Source organism: Ascaphus truei, chromosome 4 (genome assembly GCF_040206685.1).
Source record: "Ascaphus truei isolate aAscTru1 chromosome 4, aAscTru1.hap1, whole genome shotgun sequence".
NCBI lineage: Eukaryota > Metazoa > Chordata > Amphibia > Anura > Ascaphidae > Ascaphus > Ascaphus truei.
This window is the reverse complement of record NC_134486.1, coordinates 3931599-3953598: the sequence shown is the minus strand read 5'-3', so window position 1 is coordinate 3953598 and position 22000 is coordinate 3931599. Positions and strand designations below refer to the sequence as shown.

General features: G+C 60.2%; 1 protein-coding gene across 1 annotated transcript in view; it reads right to left on the bottom strand.

Moving 5' to 3' along the window:
* Positions 1 to 22000, bottom strand: part of GTF3C2 (general transcription factor IIIC subunit 2) — a 75146-nt gene that overhangs the window by 29683 nt on the left and 23463 nt on the right. Inside the window, exons 2-3 of the mRNA XM_075595206.1 lie at positions 6873 to 7014; positions 3291 to 3452 (exon numbers count right to left, since the gene is read on the bottom strand). Of these exons, the coding sequence (XP_075451321.1) occupies positions 3291 to 3452; positions 6873 to 7014 (304 nt within the window). The remainder of the gene's footprint in view (positions 1 to 3290; positions 3453 to 6872; positions 7015 to 22000) is intronic.

Sequence of the window (22000 nt, the reverse complement as noted above, 5' to 3'; positions counted from 1 at the left end):
CCAACGCGCTGCAAGGGAGAGCCCACCAATGCACTGCAAGGGAGAGCCCGCCAACGCACTGCAAGGGAGAGCCCGCCAACGCACTGCAAGGGAGAGCTCGCCAACGCACTGCAAGGGAGAGACCTCGCCAACGCACTGCCAAGGAGAGACGTCCAAAGCACTGCAAGGGAGAGCACGCCAACGCACTGCAAGGGAGAGCCCACCAACGCACTGCATGGGAGAGCCCACCAACGCACTGCATGGGAGAGCCCGCCAACGCACTGCAAGGGAGAGCCCGCCAACGCACTGCAAGGGAGAGCCCGCCAACGCACTGCAAGGGAGAGCCCGCCAACGCACTGCAAGGGAGAGCCCGCCAACGCACTGCAAGGGAGAGCCCGCCAACGCACTGCAAGGGAGAGCCCGCCAACGCACTGCAAGGGAGAGCCCGCCAACGCACTGCAAGGGAGAGCCCGCCAACGCACTGCAAGGGAGAGCCCGCCAACGCACTGCAAGGGAGAGCCCGCCAACGCACTGCATGGGAGAGCCCGCCAACGCACTGCAAGGGAAAGCCCGCCAACGCACTGCAAGGGAGAAACCCGCCAACGCACTGCATGGGAGAGCCCTCAACGCACTGCAAGGGAGAGCCCACCAACGCACTGCAAGGGAGAGCCCGCCAACGCACTGCAAGGGAGAGCCCGCCAACGCGCTGCAAGGGAGAGCCCGCCAACGCGCTGCAAGGGAGAGCCCGCCAACGCACTGCAAGGGAGAGCCCGCCAACGCACTGCAAGGGAGAGCCCGCCAACGCACTGCAAGGGAGAGCTCGCCAACGCACTGCAAGGGAGAGACCTCGCCAATGCACTGCCAAGGAGAGACGTCCAAAGCACTGCAAGGGAGAGCCCGCCAACGCACTGCAAGGGAGAGCCCACCAACGCACTGCATGGGAGAGCCCACCAATGCACTGCATGGGAGAGCCCGCCAACGCACTGCAAGGGAGAGCCCGCCAACGCACTGCAAGGGGAGAGCCCGCCAACGCACTGCAAGGGAGAGCCCGCCAACGCACTGCAAGGGAGAGCCCACCAACGCACTGCAAGGGAGACCCCGCCAACGCATTGCAAGGGAGAGCCCGCCAACGCACTGCAAGGGAGAGCCCGCCAACGCACTGCAAGGGAGAGCCCGCCAACGCACTGCAAGGGAGAGCCCGCCAACGCACTGCAAGGGAGAGCCCGCCAACGCACTGCATGGGAGAGCCCGCCAACGCACTGCAAGGGAAAGCCCGCCAACGCACTGCAAGGGAGAGCCCCCAACGCACTGCAAGGGAGAGCCCACCAACGCACTGCAAGGGAGAGCCCGCCAACGCACTGCAAGGGAGAGCCCGCCAACGCGCTGCAAGGGAGAGCCCACCAACGCACTGCAAGGGAGAGCCCGCCAACGCACTGCAAGGGAGAGCCCGCCAACGCACTGCAAGGGAGAGCCCGCCAACGCACTGCAAGGGAGAGCTCGCCAACGCACTGCAAGGGAGAGACCTCGCCAACGCACTGCCAAGGAGAGACGTCCAAAGCACTGCAAGGGAGAGCACGCCAACGCACTGCAAGGGAGAGCCCACCAACGCACTGCATGGGAGAGCCCACCAACGCACTGCATGGGAGAGCCCGCCAACGCACTGCAAGGGAGAGCCCGCCAACGCACTGCAAGGGAGAGCCCGCCAACGCACTGCAAGGGAGAGCCCACCAACGCACTGCAGGGGAGACCTCGCCAATGCACTGCAAGGGAGACCTCACCAACGCACTGCAAGGGAGAGCCCACCAATGCACTGCAAGGAAGAGCCCGCCAACGCACTGCAAGGGAGACCTCACCAACGCACTGCAAGGGAGAGCCCACCAACGCACTGCAAGGGAGAGCCCACCAACGCACTGCAAGGGAGAGCCCACCAACGCACTGCAGGGGAGAGCCCGCCAACGCACTGCAAGGGAGAGCCCGCCAACACACTGCAAGGGAGACCTCACCAACGCACTGCAAGGGAGAGCCCGCCAACGCACTGCAAGGGAGACCTCACCAACGCACTGCAAGGGAGACCTCACCAACGCACTGCAAGGGAGAGCCCACCAACGCACTGCAAGGGAGACCTCACCAACGCACTGCAAGGGAGAGCCCGCCAACGCACTGCAGGGGAGACCTCACCAACGCACTGCAAGGGAGACCTCACCAACGCACTGCAAGGGAGAGCCCACCAACGCACTGCAAGGGAGACCTCACCAACGCACTGCAAGGGAGACCTCACCAACGCACTGCAAGGGAGAGCCCACCAACGCACTGCAAGGGAGACCTCACCAACGCACTGCAAGGGAGAGCCCGCCAACGCACTGCAAGGGAGACCTCACCAACGCACTGCAAGGGAGACCTCACCAACGCACTGCAATGGAGAGCCCACCAACGCACTGCAAGGGAGACCTCACCAACGCACTGCAAGGGAGAGACCTCGCCAATGCACTGCAAGGGAGAGACCTCGCCAATGCACTGCAGGGGAGAGCCCACCAATGCACTGCAAGGGAGAGCCCACAACGCACTGCAAGGGAGACCTCACCAACGCACTGCAAGGGAGAGCCCGCCAACGCACTGCAGGGGAGAGCCCGCCAACGCACTGCAGGGGAGAGCCCACCAACGCACTGCAAGGGAGAGCCCGCCAACGCACTGCAGGGGAGACCTCGCCAATGCACTGCAAGGGAGACCTCACCAACGCACTGCAAGGGAGAGCCCGCCAACGCACTGCAAGGGAGACCTCACCAACGCACTGCAAGGGAGAGCCCACCAACGCACTGCAGGGGAGAGCCCACCAACGCACTGCAAGGGAGAGCCCGCCAACGCACTGCAAGGGAGAGCCCGCCAACGCACTGCCAAGGAGAGACGTCCAAAGCAAAGGGCTGAACTTTGTCCGATTCCTGGAATAACGGAGGATGTCAGTTTGGTGTAAAGTTTTAACTCCCTCAGATCCGCGTCTCTTCCCCAACAAACCCTGCAGACTTCACCTCTCCCATCTCCTCGTTTATATTCACCGCCTGACCACAGAACTATGACTCAATTAAAATGTAATTACCTCCTTAATTTAACCAATTAAATGTATCATTGTTATTGCAGTGACCCCAGAGGACTTCACCACTGATAATCACATCACAAGTGTCCGAGCCAATCAGAGCCCGGCATGTATAAGAGCTGTGCATGAGGCCCCCATTCTATCACTGTAAGACGTCTGAGCAAGGCGGGATCAAGCGCTCTGATTGGCTAGTGTCGGACACACATGGCGCCCGTGTACTTACGAGGCGTAGCAATTGTCCTGAGCCACCACCACTCCGCAGTACGGCAGCAGCCAGCTGATCTCCGTGCTCTGGAAGCGCTTGATGTTGTTGATCGGCTCATAGAGACGCCGCAGGTCCCAGAACTTCAGACGCCGGTCACTGCCGCCCGTCACCAGGAAGTTACTGCGAGGATAAGGACAGCGCACTGACCTTCCATACCAATATACCACGTACATACTCACGGAGCAGCACAACCGTGGCTAGGAGGGGTAAAAGGCAACGAAGCCACACTACCATTGTGTTTCCCTGTGTATTACAGAGGCGGCGAGAGGTGGAAAGGAGAAGCGCGGACAGAAGAACACTGTGTTTCCCTGTGTATTACAGAGACAGCGAGAGGTGGAAGGCTGAAGGAGAAGCGCGGACAGAAGAACATGGTGTGTTCCTGTGTATTACAGAGACAGCGAGAGGTGGAAGGCTGAAGGAGAAGCGCGGACAGAAGAACATTGTGTTTCCCTGTGTATTACAGAGACAGCGAGAGGTGGAAGGCTGAAGGAGAAGCACGGACAGAAGAACATTGTGTTTCCCTGTGTATTACAGAGACAGCGAGAGGTGGAAGGCTGAAGGAGAAGCGCGGAGAGAAGAACATGGTGTGTTCATGTGTATTACAGAGACAGCGAGAGGTGGAAGGCTGAAGGAGAAGCGCGGACAGAAGAACATTGTGTTTCCCTGTGTATTACAGAGACAGCGAGAGGTGGAAGGCTGAAGGAGAAGCGCGGACAGAAGAACATGGTGTGTTCCTGTGTATTACAGAGACAGCGAGAGGTGGAAGGCTGAAGGAGAAGCGCGGACAGAAGAACATTGTGTTTCCCTGTGTATTACAGAGACAGCGAGAGGTGGAAGGCTGAAGGAGAAGCGCGGACAGAAGAACATGGTGTTTTCCTGTGTATTACAGAGACAGCGAGAGGTGGAAGGCTGAAGGAGAAGCGCGGACAGAAGAACATTGTGTGTTCCTGTGTATTACAGAGACAGCGAAAGGTGGAAGGCTGAAGGAGAAGCGCGGACAGAAGAACATTGTGTTTCCCTGTGTATTACAGAGACAGCGAGAGGTGGAAGGCTGAAGGAGAAGCGCGGACAGAAGAACATGGTGTGTTCCTGTGTATTACAGAGACAGCGAAAGGTGGAAGGCTGAAGGAGAAGCGCGGACAGAAGAACATGGTGTTTCCCTGTGTATTACAGAGACAGCGAGAGGTGGAAGGCTGAAGGAGAAGCGCGGACAGAAGAACATTGTGTGTTCCTGTGTATTACAGAGACAGCGAGAGGTGGAAGGCTGAAGGAGAAGCGGGGACAGAAGAACATTGTGTGTTCCTGTGTATTACAGAGACAGCGAGAGGTGGAAGGCTGAAGGAGAAGCGCGGACAGAAGAACATTGTGTTTCCCTGTGTATTACAGAGACAGCGAGAGGTGGAAGGCTGAAGGAGAAGCGCGGACAGAAGAACATTGTGTTTCCCTGTGTATTACAGAGACAGCGAGAGGTGGAAGGCTGAAGGAGAAGCGCGGACAGAAGAACATGGTGTGTTCCTGTGTATTACAGAGACAGCGAGAGGTGGAAGGCTGAAGGAGAAGCGCGGACAGAAGAACATTGTGTTTCCCTGTGTATTACAGAGACAGCGAGAGGTGGAAGGCTGAAGGAGAAGCGCGGACAGAAGAACATGGTGTTTTCCTGTGTATTACAGAGACAGCGAGAGGTGGAAGGCTGAAGGAGAAGCACGGACAGAAGAACATTGTGTTTCCCTGTGTATTACAGAGACAGCGAGAGGTGGAAGGCTGAAGGAGAAGCGCGGACAGAAGAACATGGTGTGTTCCTGTGTATTACAGAGACAGCGAGAGGTGGAAGGCTGAAGGAGAAGCGCGGACAGAAGAACATTGTGTTTCCCTGTGTATTACAGAGACAGCGAGAGGTGGAAGGCTGAAGGAGAAGCGCGGACAGAAGAACATGGTGTTTTCCTGTGTATTACAGAGACAGCGAGAGGTGGAAGGCTGAAGGAGAAGCGCGGACAGAAGAACATTGTGTGTTCCTGTGTATTACAGAGACAGCGAAAGGTGGAAGGCTGAAGGAGAAGCGCGGACAGAAGAACATTGTGTTTCCCTGTGTATTACAGAGACAGCGAGAGGTGGAAGGCTGAAGGAGAAGCGCGGACAGAAGAACATTGTGTGTTCCTGTGTATTACAGAGACAGCGAGAGGTGGAAGGCTGAAGGAGAAGCGCGGACAGAAGAACATTGTGTTTCCCTGTGTATTACAGAGACAGCGAGAGGTGGAAGGCTGAAGGAGAAGCGCGGACAGAAGAACATTGAGAACATGATTCAATCCCAGTGTCAGGTCTCCTTGTGATCTTGGTCACCGAAGTTAGATTGTAAGCTCTTAGGGACAGGGATAGATGAGAACAATTCTTCTCAAGGGCAATAAACTGGAGTATACGCAAGGAAGAGAGAGCGCAAACTAAGCCAAGAGAGCTGACAATCTAATGGAATGGCGGGAGACATACAGTAGGTTATACACACGTGTGTGACATAAGGTGGCCGCTTGTACATCATGCAACTGACATGTCTCCATTAAAGCTGCAGTTCCCTCACTGTGACCGGCAGTGAAAGGGATCTCCACGAGTTTGCAGCAGAACAGCCGGCCTTATCTCTCCTTGCTCCTAATATCTTTGTTATTTTAATGTGTATGTAAAAGGGCCCAAATCTTCACAAAATATGCAGGAGGAACAGACTCAGGGGGTTGGCCGATCTGGAATTTCTCCATTACGTCAACATGGAGGATCTGTATCTTCTAGCTTAGGTCCCATGGGGGATCTGGAACGTCTCTCTTCCGTCCCATGGGGGATCTGGAAGGTCTCTTTTGTCCCCATGGGGGATCTGCTTCTTCTCTATTCCTTCCCTATGGGGCATCTGCAAATTCTATCTTCCGCCCCCATGGATGATCTGGAACGTCTCTCTTCCGTCCCTATGGGGGATATGGAACATCTCTAATCTGTCCCTATGGGGATCTGGAACTTCTCTTTTCCGTCCCCATGGGGGATCTGGAACGTCTCTCTTCCATCCCTGTTTGGGATCTGGAACGTCTCTCTTCCATCTTTATGGGGGATCTGGAACGTCTCTCTTCCATCCCTATGAGGGATTTGGAACATCTCTCTTCCGTCCCTATGCGGGATCTGGAACGTCTCTCTTCCGTCCCCATTGCGTTGAGCAGGAGATCACATGAAAGCACTCACTCCTGTAACATCTTCCCTGTTTTGTATTAGTTTCCCTGTCACACCTATTATTTGTTATAGGATAAGCAGGTCTAAGAACAAACCCAGTCGCTTCCCCCCGTACCTGTTTCCACTCTTCCTCCCTTATAGATAGGAAGCTCCTGCAAGAAGGGCCTATATACCTTCGGTCCCAGTGTATGTGCATGCAATGCTTTCCCCTCTATTGCACTGCGCTGGGGACTATGTTGGCTGCAGTATTTTATTCTTTGGGCAGTAGGGTAAAATGGGCGTCTCCAAGTTGCAAAGTGGACTTTAACCCATTTGCTCCAAGCTGGGGCGATAACCACTTACCTGTCTGCTTTGCACCACTCTATGCTGCGTACGGCGTGGTCGTGCGCGAGGAAACTGTGGAACGGATACTGTTTTATTACCCGGCCCTGTCTTACTCGCTGCAGCACAGACGTTGTCTTCAGGTCCCAGATGGACACAGTACCTGTGAGGGGGACACACAGTGGGGGTATGAAGTCAGTATACCTGTGAGGGGGACACACAGTGGGGGTATGAAGTCAGTATACATGTGAGGGGGACACACAGTGGGGGTATGAAGTCAGTATACCTGTGAGGGGAGGGACACAGCGGGGGTATGAAGTCAGTATACCTGTGAGGGGAGGGACACAGCGGGGGTATGAAGTCAGAATACCTGTGATGGGGACACACAGTGGGAGTATGAGGCACGGAGAAGAAGCCGGGCACAGGTACGGAGGGGAAGCCGGGCACAGGTACGGAGGGAAGCCGGGCACAGGTACGGAGGGGAAGCCGAGCACAGGTACGGAGGGGAAGCCGGGAACAGGAACGGAGGGGAAGCCGGGCACAGGTACGGAGGGAAGCCGGGCACAGGTACGGAGGGGAAGCCGAGCACAGGTACGGAGGAAAGCCGCGCACAGGTACGGAGGGGAAGCCGGGCACAGGTACGGAGGGAAGCCGGGCACAGGTACGGAGGGAAGCCGGGCACAGGTACGGAGGGGAAGCCGGGCACAGGTACGGAGGGGAAGCCGAGCACAGGTACGGAGGGGAAGCCGGGCACAGGTACGGAGGGGAAGCCGCGCACAGGTACGGAGGGGAAGTCGAGCACAGGTACGGAGGGGAAGCCGGGCACAGGTACGGAGGAAAGCCGCGCACAGGTACGGAGGGAAGCCGGGCACAGGTACGGAGGGGAAGCCGGGCACAGGTACGGAGGGGAAGCCGGGCACAGGTACGGAGGGAAGCCGGGCACAGGTACGGAGGGGAAGTCGAGCACAGGTACGGAGGGGAAGCCGGGCACAGGTACAGAGGGAAGCCGGGCACAGGTACGGAGGGGAAGCCGAGCACAGGTACGGAGGAAAGCCGCGCACAGGTACGGAGGGGAAGCCGGGCACAGGTACGGAGGGAAGCCGGGCACAGGTACGGAGGAAAGCCGCGCACAGGTACGGAGGGAAGCCGGGCACAGGTACGGAGGGGAAGCCGGGCACAGGTACGGAGGGGAAGCCGAGCACAGGTACGGAGGGGAAGCCGGGCACAGGTACGGAGGGGAAGCCGGGCACAGGTACGGAGGGGAAGCCGCGCACAGGTACGGAGGAAAGCCGCGCACAGGTACGGAGGGAAGCCGCACACAGGTACGGAGGGAAGCCGGGCACAGGTACGGAGGGAAGCCGGGCACAGGTACGGAGGGGAAGCCGGGCACAGGTACGGAGGGGAAGCCGGGCACAGGTACGGAGGGAAGCCGGGCAGAGGTACGGAGGGAAGCCGGGCACAGGTACGGAGGGGAAGCCGGGCACAGGTACGGAGGGGAAGCCGAGCACAGGTACGGAGGAAAGCCGCGCACAGGTACGGAGGGGAAGCCGGGCACAGGTACGGAGGGAAGCCGGGCACAGGTACGGAGGAAAGCCGCGCACAGGTACGGAGGGAAGCCGGGCACAGGTACAGAGGGGAAGCCGGGCACAGGTACGGAGGGGAAGCCGGGCACAGGTACGGAGGGAAGCCGGGCACAGGTATGGAGGGGAAGCCGGGCACAGGTACGGAGGGGAAGCCGGGCACAGGTACGGAGGGAAGCCGGGCACAGGAACGGAGGGGAAGCCGCGCACAGGAACGGAGGGGAAGCCGGGCACAGGTACGGAGGGAAGCCGGGCACAGGTACGGAGGGAAGCCGGGCAGAGGTACGGAGGGGAAGCCGGGCACAGGTACGGAGGGGAAGCCGAGCACAGGTACGGAGGGGAAGCCGGGAACAGGAACGGAGGGGAAGCCGGGCACAGGTACGGAGGGAAGCCGGGCACAGGTACGGAGGGGAAGCCGAGCACAGGTACGGAGGGAAGCCGCGCACAGGTACGGAGGGGAAGCCGGGCACAGGTACGGAGGGGAAGCCGGGCACAGGTACGGAGGGAAGCCGGGCACAGGTACGGAGGAAAGCCGCGCACAGGTACGGAGGGGAAGCCGGGCACAGGTACGGAGGGGAAGCCGGGCACAGGTACGGAGGGGAAGCCGGGCACAGGTACGGAGGGAAGCCGGGCACAGGTATGGAGGGGAAGCCGGGCACAGGTACGGAGGGGAAGCCGGGCACAGGTACGGAGGGGAAGCCGAGCACAGGTACGGAGGAAAGCCGCGCACAGGTACGGAGGGGAAGCCGGGCACAGGTACGGAGGGAAGCCGGGCACAGGTACGGAGGAAAGCCGCGCACAGGTACGGAGGGGAAGCCGGGCACAGGTACGGAGGGAAGCCGGGCACAGGTACGGAGGGAAGCCGGGCACAGGTACGGAGGGAAGCCGGGCACAGGTACGGAGGGGAAGCCGGGCACAGGTACGGAGGAAAGCCGCGCACAGGTACGGAGGGAAGCCGGACACAGGTACGGAGGGGAAGCCGGGCACAGGTACGGAGGGAAGCCGGGCACAGGTACGGAGGGGAAGCCGGGCACAGGTACGGAGGGAAGCCGGGCACAGGTACGGAGGGAAGCCGGGCACAGGTACGGAGGGAAGCCGGGCAAAGGTACGGAGGGGAAGCCGGGCACAGGTACGGAGGGAAGCCGAGCACAGGTACGGAGGGAAGCCGCGCACAGGTACGGAGGGAAGCCGGGCACAGGTACGGAGGGGAAGCCGGGCACAGGTACGGAGGGGAAGCCGCGCACAGGTACGGAGGGAAGCCGGGCACAGGTACGGAGGGGAAGCCGAGCACAGGTACGGAGGGGAAGCCGGGCACAGGTACGGAGGGGAAGCCGCGCACAGGTACGGAGGGGAAGCCGCGCACAGGTACGGAGGGGAAGCCGGGCACAGGTACGGAGGGGAAGCCGGGCACAGGTACGGAGGGGAAGCCGCGCACAGGTACGGAGGGGAAGCCGGGCACAGGTACGGAGGGGAAGCCGGGCACAGGTACGGAGGGGAAGCCGAGCACAGGTACGGAGGGGAAGCCGGGCACAGGTACGGAGGGGAAGCCGCGCACAGGTACGGAGGGAAGCCGGGCACAGGTACGGAGGGGAAGCCGGGCACAGGTACGGAGGGAAGCCGGGCACAGGTACGGAGGGGAAGCCGCGCACAGGTACGGAGGAAAGCCGCGCACAGGTACGGAGGGAAGCCGGGCACAGGTACGGAGGGGAAGCCGGGCACAGGTACGGAGGGGAAGCCGCGCACAGGTACGGAGGGAAGCCGCGCACAGGTAAGGAGGGAAGCCGGGCACAGGTACGGAGGGGAAGCCGCGCACAGGTACGGAGGGAAGCCGGGCACAGGTACGGAGGGGAAGCCGGGCACAGGAACGGAGGGGAAGCCGGGCACAGGTACGGAGGGAAGCCGGGCACAGGTACAGAGGAGAAGCCGGGCACAGGTACAGAGGAGAAGCCGGGCACAGGTACGGAGGGGAAGCCGGGCACAGGTACGGAGGGGAAGCCGGGCACAGGTACGGAGGGAAGCCGCGCACAGGTACGGAGGGAAGCCGCGCACAGGTAAGGAGGGGAAGCCGGGCACAGGTACGGAGGGGAAGCCGGGCACAGGTACGGAGGGAAGCCGCGCACAGGTACGGAGGGGAAGCCGCGCACAGGTACGGAGGGAAGCCGGGCACAGGTACGGAGGGAAGCCGGGCACAGGTACGGAGGGAAGCCGGGCACAGGTACGGAGGGAAGCCGGGCACAGGTACGGAGGGGAAGCCGGGCACAGGTACGGAGGGAAGCCGGGCACAGGTACGGAGGGAAGCCGGGCACAGGTACGGAGGGAAGCCGCGCACAGGTACGGAGGGGAAGCCGCGCACAGGTACGGAGGGAAGCCGGGCACAGGTACGGAGGGAAGCCGCGCACAGGTCCGGAGGGGAAGCCGCGCACAGGTACGGAGGGAAGCCGCGCACAGGTACGGAGGGAAGCCGGGCACAGGTACGGAGGGAAGCCGGGCACAGGTACGGAGGGAAGCCGCGCACAGGTACGGAGGGGAAGCCGGGCACAGGTACGGAGGGGAAGCCGGGCACAGGTACGGAGGGAAGCCGGGCACAGGTACGGAGGGAAGCCGGGCACAGGTACGGAGGGAAGCCGCGCACAGGTCCGGAGGGGAAGCCGGGCACAGGTACGGAGGGAAGCCGGGCACAGGTACGGAGGGGAAGCCGCGCACAGGTACGGAGGGAAGCCGCGCACAGGAACGGAGGGAAGCCGGGCACAGGTACAGAGGGGAAGCCGCGCACAGGTACGGAGGGAAGCCGGGCACAGGTACAGAGGGAAGCCGGGCACAGGTACGGAGGGAAGCCGGGCACAGGTACGGAGGGAAGCCGGGCACAGGTACGGAGGGGAAGCCGCGCACAGGTACGGAGGGGAAGCCGCGCACAGGTACGGAGGGAAGCCGGGCACAGGTACGGAGGGGAAGCCGCGCACAGGTACGGAGGGAAGCCGCGCACAGGAACGGAGGGAAGCCGGGCACAGGTACGGAGAGAAGCCGGGCACAGGTACGGAGGGGAAGCCGGGCAGAGGTACGGAGGGAAGCCGGGCACAGGTACGGAGGGAAGCCGGGCACAGGTACGGAGGGGAAGCCAGGCACAGGTACGGAGGGGAAGCCGCGCACAGGTACGGAGGGGAAGCCGCGCACAGGTACGGAGGGGAAGCCGCGCACAGGTACGGAGGGGAAGCCGCGCACAGGTACGGAGGGGAAGCCGGGCACAGGAACGGAGGGGAAGCCGGGCACAGGTACGGAGGGAAGCCGGGCACAGGTACGGAGGGGAAGCCGGGCACAGGTACGGAGGGGAAGCCGGGCACAGGTACAGAGGGGAAGCCGGGCACAGGTACGGAGGGGAAGCCGCGCACAGGTACGGAGGGGAAGCCGGGCACAGGTACGGAGGGGAAGCCGGGCACAGGAACGGAGGGGAAGCCGGGCACAGGTACGGAGGGAAGCCGGGCACAGGTACAGAGGGAAGCCGGGCACAGGTACGGAGGGAAGCCGGGCACAGGTACGGAGGGAAGCCGCGCACAGGTACAGAGGGAAGCCGGGCACAGGTAAGGAGGGGAAGCCGGGCACAGGCACGGAGGGAAGCCGGGCACAGGTATGGAGGGGAAGCCGGGCACAGGTACGGAGGGAAGCCGCGCACAGGTACGGAGGGGAAGCCGCGCACAGGTACGGAGGAAAGCCGCGCACAGGTACGGAGGGGAAGCCGGGCACAGGTACGGAGGGGAAGCCGGGAATAGGTACAGAGGGAAGCCGGGCACAGGAACGGAGGGAAGCCGGGCACAGGTACGGAGGGGAAGCCGCGCACAGGTACGGAGGGAAGCCGCGCACAGGAACGGAGGGAAGCCGGGCACAGGTACGGAGAGAAGCCGGGCACAGGTACGGAGGGGAAGCCGGGCAGAGGTACGGAGGGAAGCCGGGCACAGGTACGGAGGGAAGCCGGGCACAGGTACGGAGGGGAAGCCGCGCACAGGTACGGAGGGGAAGCCGCGCACAGGTACGGAGGGAAGCCGCGCACAGGTACGGAGGGGAAGCCGGGCACAGGTACGGAGGGGAAGCCGGGCACAGGTACGGAGGGAAGCCGGGCACAGGTACGGAGGGAAGCCGGGCACAGGTACGGAGGGAAGCCGCGCACAGGTACAGAGGGAAGCCGGGCACAGGTACGGAGGGGAAGCCGAGCACAGGTACGGAGGGAAGCCGCGCACAGGTACGGAGGGGAAGCCGCGCACAGGTACGGAGGGGAAGCCGGGCACAGGAACGGAGGGGAAGCCGGGCACAGGTACGGAGGGAAGCCGGGCACAGGTACGGAGGGGAAGCCGGGCACAGGTACGGAGGGGAAGCCGGGCACAGGTACGGAGGGGAAGCCGGGCACAGGTACGGAGGGGAAGCCGGGCACAGGTACGGAGGGAAGCCGGGCACAGGTACGGAGGGGAAGCCGCACACAGGTACGGAGGGGAAGCCGGGCACAGGTACGGAGGAAAGCCGGGCACAGGGGAGGGAAGCCGCGCACAGGTACGGAGGGAAGCCGGGCACAGGTACGGAGGGAAGCCGGGCACAGGAACGGAGGGAAGCCGGGCACAGGTACAGAGGGGAAGCCGAGCACAGGTACGGAGGGAAGCCGGGCACAGGTACGGAGGGAAGCCGCGCACAGGTACAGAGGGGAAGCCGGGCACAGGTACGGAGGGGAAGCCGGGCACAGGTACGGAGGGAAGCCGGGCACAGGTACGGAGGGGAAGCCGGGCACAGGTACGGAGGGGAAGCCGCGCACAGGTACGGAGGGGAAGCCGGGCACAGGTACGGAGGGAAGCCGCGCACAGGTACGGAGGGAAGCCGCGCACAGGTACAGAGGGAAGCCGTGCACAGGTACAGAGGGAAGCCGGGCACAGGTAAGGAGGGGAAGCCGGGCACAGGCACGGAGGGAAGCCGGGCACAGGTATGGAGGGGAAGCCGGGCACAGGAACGGAGGGAAGCCGGGCACAGGTACGGAGGGAAGCCGCGCACAGGTACGGAGGGGAAGCCGCGCACAGGTACGGAGGAAAGCCGCGCACAGGTACGGAGGGGAAGCCGGGCACAGGTACGGAGGGGAAGCCGGGAATAGGTACAGAGGGAAGCCGGGCACAGGAACGGAGGGAAGCCGGGCACAGGTACGGAGGGGAAGCCGCGCACAGGAACGGAGGGGAAGCCGCGCACAGGTACGGAGGAAAGCCGGGCACAGGTACGGAGGGGAAGCCGCACACAGGTACGGAGGGGAAGCCGGGCACAGGTACGGAGGAAAGCCGGGCACAGGGGAGGGAAGCCGCGCACAGGTACGGAGGGAAGCCGGGCACAGGTACGGAGGGAAGCCGGGCACAGGAACGGAGGGAAGCCGGGCACAGGTACAGAGGGGAAGCCGCGCACAGGAACGGAGGGGAAGCCGCGCACAGGTACGGAGGGAAGCCGGGCACAGGCACGGAGGGAAGCCGGGCACAGGTACGGAGGGAAGCCGGGCACAGGTACGGAGGGAAGCCGGGCACAGGTACGGAGGGAAGCCGCGCACAGGTACGGAGGGGAAGCCGGGAATAGGTACAGAGGGAAGCCGGGCACAGGAACGGAGGGAAGCCGGGCACAGGTACGGAGGGGAAGCCGGGCACAGGTACGGAGGGAAGCCGGGCACAGGTACGGAGGGAAGCCGCGCACAGGTACGGAGGGGAAGCCGCGCACAGGAACGGAGGGGAAGCCGCGCACAGGTACGGAGGGGAAGCCAGGCACAGGTACGGAGGGGAAGCCGGGCACAGGTACGGAGGGAAGCCGCGCACAGGTACAGAGGGAAGCCGGGCACAGGTACGGAGGGAAGCCGCGCACAGGTACAGAGGGAAGCCGGGCACAGGTACGGAGGGAAGCCGCGCACAGGTACGGAGGGAAGCCGGGAATAGGTACAGAGGGAAGCCGGGCACAGGTACGGAGGGGAAGCCGCGCACAGGTACGGAGGGGAAGCCGCGCACAGGAACGGAGGGGAAGCCGCGCACAGGTACGGAGGGAAGCCGGGCACAGGTCCGGAGGGGAAGCCGGGCACAGGTACGGAGGGGAAGCCGCGCACAGGAACGGAGGGGAAGCCGCGCACAGGTACGGAGGGGAAGCCGGGCACAGGTACGGAGGGGAAGCCGCGCACAGGTACGGAGGGAAGCCGGGCACAGGTACGGAGGGAAGCCGGGCACAGGTACGGAGGGGAAGCCGGGCACAGGTACGGAGGGGAAGCCGAGCACAGGTACGGAGGGAAGCCGGGCACAGGAACGGAGAGAAGCCGGGCACAGGTACGGAGGAAAGCCGCGCACAGGTACGGAGGGAAGCCGGACACAGGTACGGAGGGGAAGCCGGGCACAGGTACGGAGGGGAAGCCGAGCACAGGTACGGAGGGGAAGCCGGGCACAGGTACGGAGGGGAAGCCGGGCACAGGTACGGAGGGAAGCCGGGCACAGGTACGGAGGGGAAGCCGGGCACAGGAACGGAGGGAAGCCGGGCACAGGTACGGAGGGAAGCCGGGCACAGGTACGGAGGGAAGCCGCGCACAGGTACGGAGGGAAGCCGGGCACAGGTACGGAGGGGAAGCCGGGCACAGGTACGGAGGGGAAGCCGGGCACAGGTACAGAGGAGAAGCCGGGCACAGGTACGGAGGGAAGCCGCGCACAGGAACGGAGGGGAAGCCGGGCACAGGAACGGAGGGAAGCCGGGCACAGGTACGGAGGGAAGCCGGGCACAGGTACGGAGGGGAAGCCGGACACAGGTACGGAGGGGAAGCCGGGCACAGGTACGGAGGGGAAGCCGCGCACAGGTACGGAGGGAAGCCGCGCACAGGTACGGAGGGAAGCCGCGCACAGGTACTGAGGGGAAGCCGCGCACAGGTACGGAGGGGAAGCCGGGCACAGGTACGGAGGGGAAGCCGCGCACAGGTTTGGAGGGGAAGCCGCGCACAGGTACGGAGGGGAAGCCGGGCACAGGAACGGAGGGAAGCCGCGCACAGGTACGGAGGGGAAGCCGCGCACAGGTACGGAGGGGAAGCCGCGCACAGGTTTGGAGGGGAAGCCGGGCACAGGTACGGAGGGAAGCCGCGCACAGGTACGGAGGAAAGCCGCGCACAGGTTTGGAGGGGAAGCCGGGCACAGGTACGGAGGGAAGCCGGGCACAGGTACGGAGGGGAAGCCGGGCACAGGTACGGAGGAGAAGCCGGGCACAGGTACGGAGGAAAGCCGGGCACAGGTACGGAGGAAAGCCGCGCACAGGTACGGAGAAGCCGGGCACAGGTACGGAGGGGAAGCCGGGCACAGGTACGGAGGGGAAGCCGGGCACAGGTACGGAGGAAAGCCGGGCACAGGTACGGAGGGGAAGCCGCGCACAGGTACGGAGGGGAAGCCGCGCACAGGTACGGAGGGAAGCCGGGCACAGGAACGGAGGGGAAGCCGCGCACAGGTACGGAGGGAAGCCGCGCACAGGTACGGAGGGAAGCCGCGCACAGGTACGGAGGGGAAGCCGCGCACAGGTACGGAGGGAAGCCGCGCACAGGTACGGAGGGAAGCCGCGCACAGGTACGGAGGGGAAGCCGGGCACAGGTACGGAGGAAAGCCGGGCACAGGTACGGAGGAAAGCCGGGCACAGGTACGGAGGGGAAGCCGGGCACAGGTACGGAGGGAAGCCGCGCACAGGTACGGAGGGGAAGCCGGGCACAGGTACGGAGGGAAGCCGGGCACAGGAACGGAGGGAAGCCGGGCACAGGTACAGAGGAGAAGCCGGGCACAGGTACGGAGGAAAGCCGGGCACAGGTACGGAGGGGAAGCCGGACACAGGTACGGAGGGAAGCCGGGCACAGGTACGGAGGGAAGCCGGGCACAGGTACAGAGGGGAAGCCGGACACAGGTACGGAGGGGAAGCCGGGCACAGGTACGGAGGGAAGCCGGGCACAGGTACAGAGGGAAGCCGGGCACAGGTACGGAGGGAAGCCGGGCACAGGAACGGAGGGAAGCCGGGCACAGGTACGGAGGGAAGCCGGGCAGAGGTACGGAGGGGAAGCCGGGCAGAGGTACGGAGGGAAGCCGGGCACAGGAACGGAGGGAAGCCGGGCACAGGTACGGAGGGAAGCCGGGCACAGGAACGGAGGGGAAGCCGGGCACAGGTACGGAGGGAAGCCGGGCACAAGAACGGAGGGGAAGCCGGGCACAGGTACGGAGGAAAGCCGGGCACAAGAACGGAGGGGAAGCCGGGCACAGGTACGGAGGGGAAGCCGGGCACAGGTACGGAGGAAAGCCGGGCACAGGAACGGAGGGAAGCCGGGCACAGGTACGGAGGGGAAGCCGGGCACAGGAACGGAGGGGAAGCCGGGCACAGGTACGGAGGAAAGCCGGGCACAGGTATAGAGGGAAGCCGGGCACAGGAACGGAGGGGAAGCCGGGCACAGGTACGGAGGAAAGCCGGGCACAGGTACGGAGGAAAGCCGGGCACAGGTATAGAGGGAAGCCGGGCACAGGTACGGAGGGGAAGCCGGACACAGGTACGGAGGGAAGCCGGGCACAGGTACGGAGGGGAAGCCGGGCACAGGAACGGAGGGAAGCCGGGCACAGGTACAGAGGGAAGCCGGGCACAGGTACGGAGGAAAGCCGCGCACAGGTACGGAGGAAAGCCGCGCACAGGAACGGAGGGAAGCCGGGCACAGGTACAGAGGGAAGCCGGGCACAGGTACGGAGGGAAGCCGGGCACAGGAACGGAGGGAAGCCGGGCACAGGAACGGAGGGAAGCCGAGCAGAGGTACGGAGGGAAGCCGGGCAGAGGTACGGAGGGAAGCCGGGCACAGGTACGGAGGGAAGCCGGGCACAGGAACGGAGGGAAGCCGGGCACAGGTACGGAGGGGAAGCCGGGCACAGGCCTGATATTGTCAGCGGTAACATAACAGTGTATTGCACTGAACACATTGTCAGCGGTAACATAACAGTGTATAGCACTGAACACATTGTCAGCGTTAACATAACAGTGTATAGCACTATGGAAGTATAATATTTTCACATTATTTTCTATGTATAACTATAACCAGACTTTTCCCCCCATAGCTATAAAGACAGTTATGCTTTGTGTTACAGTGCATTATGGGTATCAGTGAAACAGTGTGAATATGTCAAGGAAGTTTTTTATTCTTTGAACTTTCCTTCCCCTTATTAAAAATGCTGAATCTGTTATTTCTTTGTAGAACTCTGGCTCCCTTATCTGCTAACCCCCCCCCCCATGAGGAGTCAAGCGAGGAAGGGGTGCAGCTGTGGGCTTTTGGGAAGAATTGGTGGGAGATAAGTGTGCTATGCACCATCTTTGCTTGTCCTTGCTAAAATATATAGCAAAATGTATAAATCAGTAACTATGTGGAAAAAAGAAAGAAGCAGAATGCCCAAAGAAGTTATATGGAATGATATTGTGAAATTATGCATGACGCCCCTTTTCAGGTAAAAAACACAATGTTTAGAGCTTATATGGCAGTGCCTTCGTGTTAAATCAGACAGCAGTGTTTGGATTTGAATATAAATACTCCCTTGCTACAGCTGTTGCAATAAAAGTCTCTAGAGAAATTGCTTTACCTAATGGACAAGTGTGGAACGCAGTTTTTCCATGACAATTTGGTGCCGTGACTCGGATGGCTAAAGCGCCATGAGGATCCCAGCAATATCAGCACGACTTTTTACCAGAACACAAGGCACCCGGTAAGGGGACCTTGTTTTTTTTTTAAACAAAACATTTCATTGTTCGTGTGGGTTTTGGATAAGGGAGTGAATAGATCATTTGAAAATATCCTCATGTTAAGTTGACGCCAACCATTTAAAAAAAGCAATTTGTTGGACAACTTATTTTTTTATTTTGGTAAAACCGGTTAAAAACCCTTGCACGTGGGATTATCTGAGGTGGGGGTTTTTAACCGGGAAAACACCCAGGCTCTGGACCCCACGGGGGGGGCTGGTTGGCTAGCAACTCTGGTGGTCCGCGGACCCCAAGAGGGTATTCCCCGCCGGGATTAAGAATCTAAGGTTGAGAGTCTCAAATATTGGGAATCTCAGAGGGGCACACGCCCTAGGTATAGGTCCAAGGTAGGGAAAATTAGTTTCCCCAAAACATTTTGTTAGTTTCAGTCATACTGTATGTTAAAAGTTTGTTTGCAATAAATTATTATGGGAAGAAGTATATAAACTATACACATCAGCAACCGTAAGAAGGCGAAGGCACGGGGGGTACAGCTGAACCTCCAGACCTCGAGTAACCCCCGTGTGTTTGTGGAAGTATAAGTCTCTAGATTTTAGGAGGCCTTTGTAGTGGCGGTTAAGCATGAACAAACACGAGAGGTTAAGTATGGCATCGCCCGGCTAATCAAAGCAGCAGGGTTAGGAATGTTAGAATAAACCTTACCTCCCCTTCTCCCCACAGCAATAAGGGGGTTATGGGTCAGGTTCTGATAACGGAAGTACTCTCGGTGCCGTCAATTCATATTGCTGTGCCCTTGATGAAACTGTAAGACGGACCTGAACACCCCGATAAATCCTACCTTATGTGCAAGCCCTGTGTGAGAGCTGAATCATGGGAAAAGGAGGGTCAAAATCAGATCAAACTCCTCTGAGAGGAACGCCGGCTTATTACATGTATACAAATTACCCTCCAGAAACTTGCACGTTCTTACAAACATTGAATATAATTAATTGCTCGCGATTAAGTTTTATTTTTATTTAAAGGTGTAACCCCCACACCAATACGAACTAACCAAAACTGGGCAGAGGAGGGCTTGGGTGTCCCGTGGAGAGAGAAGAGGACACAGAAGGGGCAATGTTGGTAAAACGTTTTGGTCTTTGCCATTTTTGTAATCAGCCCGGTCACTGGAGAAATGAGGGTCCTTATCGCACTGGAGAAATGAGGGCCCTCATCGCACTGGGGAAATGAGGGTCCTTATTGCACCGGAGAAATGAGGGTCCTTATCACACCGGAGAAATGAGGGTCCTTATCGCACTGGAGAAATGAGGGCCCTCATCGCACTGGAGAAATGAGGGTCCTTATCGCACTGGAGAAATGAGGGTCCTTATCACACTGGAGAAATGAGGGTCCTTATCGCACCGGAGAAATGAGGGTCCTTATCACACTAGAGAAATGAGGGTCCTTATCACACTGGAGAAATGAGGGTCCTTATCACACCGGAGAAATGAGGGTCCTTATCGCACTGGAGAAATGAGGGCCCTCATCCCACTGGAGAAATGAGGGTCCTTATCGCACTGGAGAAATGAGGGTCCTTATCACACTGGAGAAATGAGGGTCCTTATCGCACTGGAGAAATGAGGGCCCTCATCGCACTGGAGAAATGAGGGTCCTTATTGCACTGGAGAAATGAGGGTCCTTATCACACCGGAGAAATGAGGGTCCTTATCGCACCGGAGAAATGAGGGTCCTTATCGCACTGGAGAAATGAGGGTCCTTATCGCACCGGAGAAATGAGGGTCCTTATCGCACTGGAGAAATGAGGGTCCTTATCGCACTGGAGAAATGAGGGTCCTTATCGCACCGGAGAAATGAGGGTCCTTATCACACCGGAGAAATGAGGGTCCTTATCACACTGGAGAAATGAGGGTCCTTATCACACCAGAGAAATGAGGGTCCTTATCGCACTGGGGAAATGAGGGTCCTTATCGCACCAGAGAAATGAGGGTCCTTATCACACTGGAGAAATGAGTGTCCTATCGCACTGGAGAAATGAGGGTCCTTATCACACTGGAGAAATGAGGGTCCTTATCACACTGGGGAAATGAGGGTCCTTATTGGACTGGAGAAATGAGGGTCCTTATCGCACTGGAGAAATGCGGGTCCTTATCGCACTGGAGAAATGAGGGTCCTTATCGCACTCGAGAAATGAGGGTCCTTATCGCACTGGAGAAATGAGGGTCCTTATCGCACTGGGGAAATGAGGGTCCTTATCGCACCAGAGAAATGAGGGTCCTTATCGCACTGGGGAAAATGAGGGTCCTTATCGCACCAGAGAAATGAGGGTCCTTATCGCACTGGGGAAATGAGGGTTCTTATCGCACTGGAGAAATGAGGGTCCTTATCGCACCAGATAAATGAGGGTCCTTATCACACCGGAGAAATGAGGGTCCTTATCGCACTGGAGAAATGAGGGTCCTTATCGCACTGGGGAAATGAGGGTCCTTATCACACCGGAGAAATGAGGGTCCTTATCGCACTGGAGAAATGAGGGTCCTTATCCCACTGGAGAAATGAGGGTCCTTATCGCACTGGGGAAATGAGGGTCCTTATCGCACTGGGGAAATGAGGGTCCTTATGACACCGGAGAAATGAGGGTCCTTATCGCACTGGAGAAATGAGGGTCCTTATCACACTGGAGAAATGAGGGTCCTTATCGCACCGGAGAAATGAGGGTCCTTATCGCACTGGAGAAATGAGGGTCCTTATCGCACCGGAGAAATGAGGGTGCTTATCGCACCGGAGAAATGAGGGTCCTTATCGCACTGGAGAAATGAGGGTCCTTATCGCACCAGAGAAATGAGGGTCCTTATCGCACCGGAGAAATGAGGGTCCTTATCGCACCGGAGAAATGAGGGTCCTTATCGCACCAGAGAAATGAGGGTCCTTATCGCACTGGGGAAATGAGGGTCCTTATCGCACCGGAGAAATGAGGGTCCTTATCGCACCAGAGAAATGAGGGTCCTTATCGCACCGGAGAAATGAGGGTCCTTATCGCACTGGGGAAATGAGGGTCCTTATCGCACCAGAGAAATGAGGGTCCTTATCGCACTGGGGAAATGAGGGTCCTTATCGCACCAGAGAAATGAGGGTCCTTATCGCTCTGGGGAAATGAGGGTCCTTATCGCACTGGAGAAATGAGGGTCCTTATCGCACCGGAGAAATGAGGGTCCTTATCGCACCGGAGAAATGAGGGTCCTTATCACACTGGAGAAATGAGGGTCCTTATCGCACCGGAGAAATGAGGGTCCTTATCGCACTGGAGAAATGAGGGTCCTTATCGCACTGGAGAAATGAGGGTCCTTATCGCACCGGAGAAATGAGGGTCCTTATCGCACTGGAGAAATGAGGGTCCTTATCGCACTGGAGAAATGAGGGTCCTTATCGCACCGGAGAAATGAGGGTCCTTATCGCACTGGAGAAATGAGGGTCCTTATCGCACTGGCGAAATGAGGGTCCTTATCGCACAGGAGAAATGAGGGTCCTTATCGCACCAGAGAAATGAGGGTCCTTATCGCACCGGAGAAATGAGGGTCCTTATCGCACCGGAGAAATGAGGGTCCTTATCGCACTGGAGAAATGAGGGTCCTTATCGCACTGGAGAAATGAGGGTCCTTATCGCACCGGAGAAATGAGGGTCCTTATCGCACCAGAGAAATGAGGGTCCTTATCGCACCGGAGAAATGAGGGTCCTTATCGCACTGGAGAAATGAGGGTCCTTATCGCACTGGAGAAATGAGGGTCCTTATCGCACTGGAGAAATGAGGGTCCTTATCGCACTGGAGAAATGAGGGTCCTTATCGC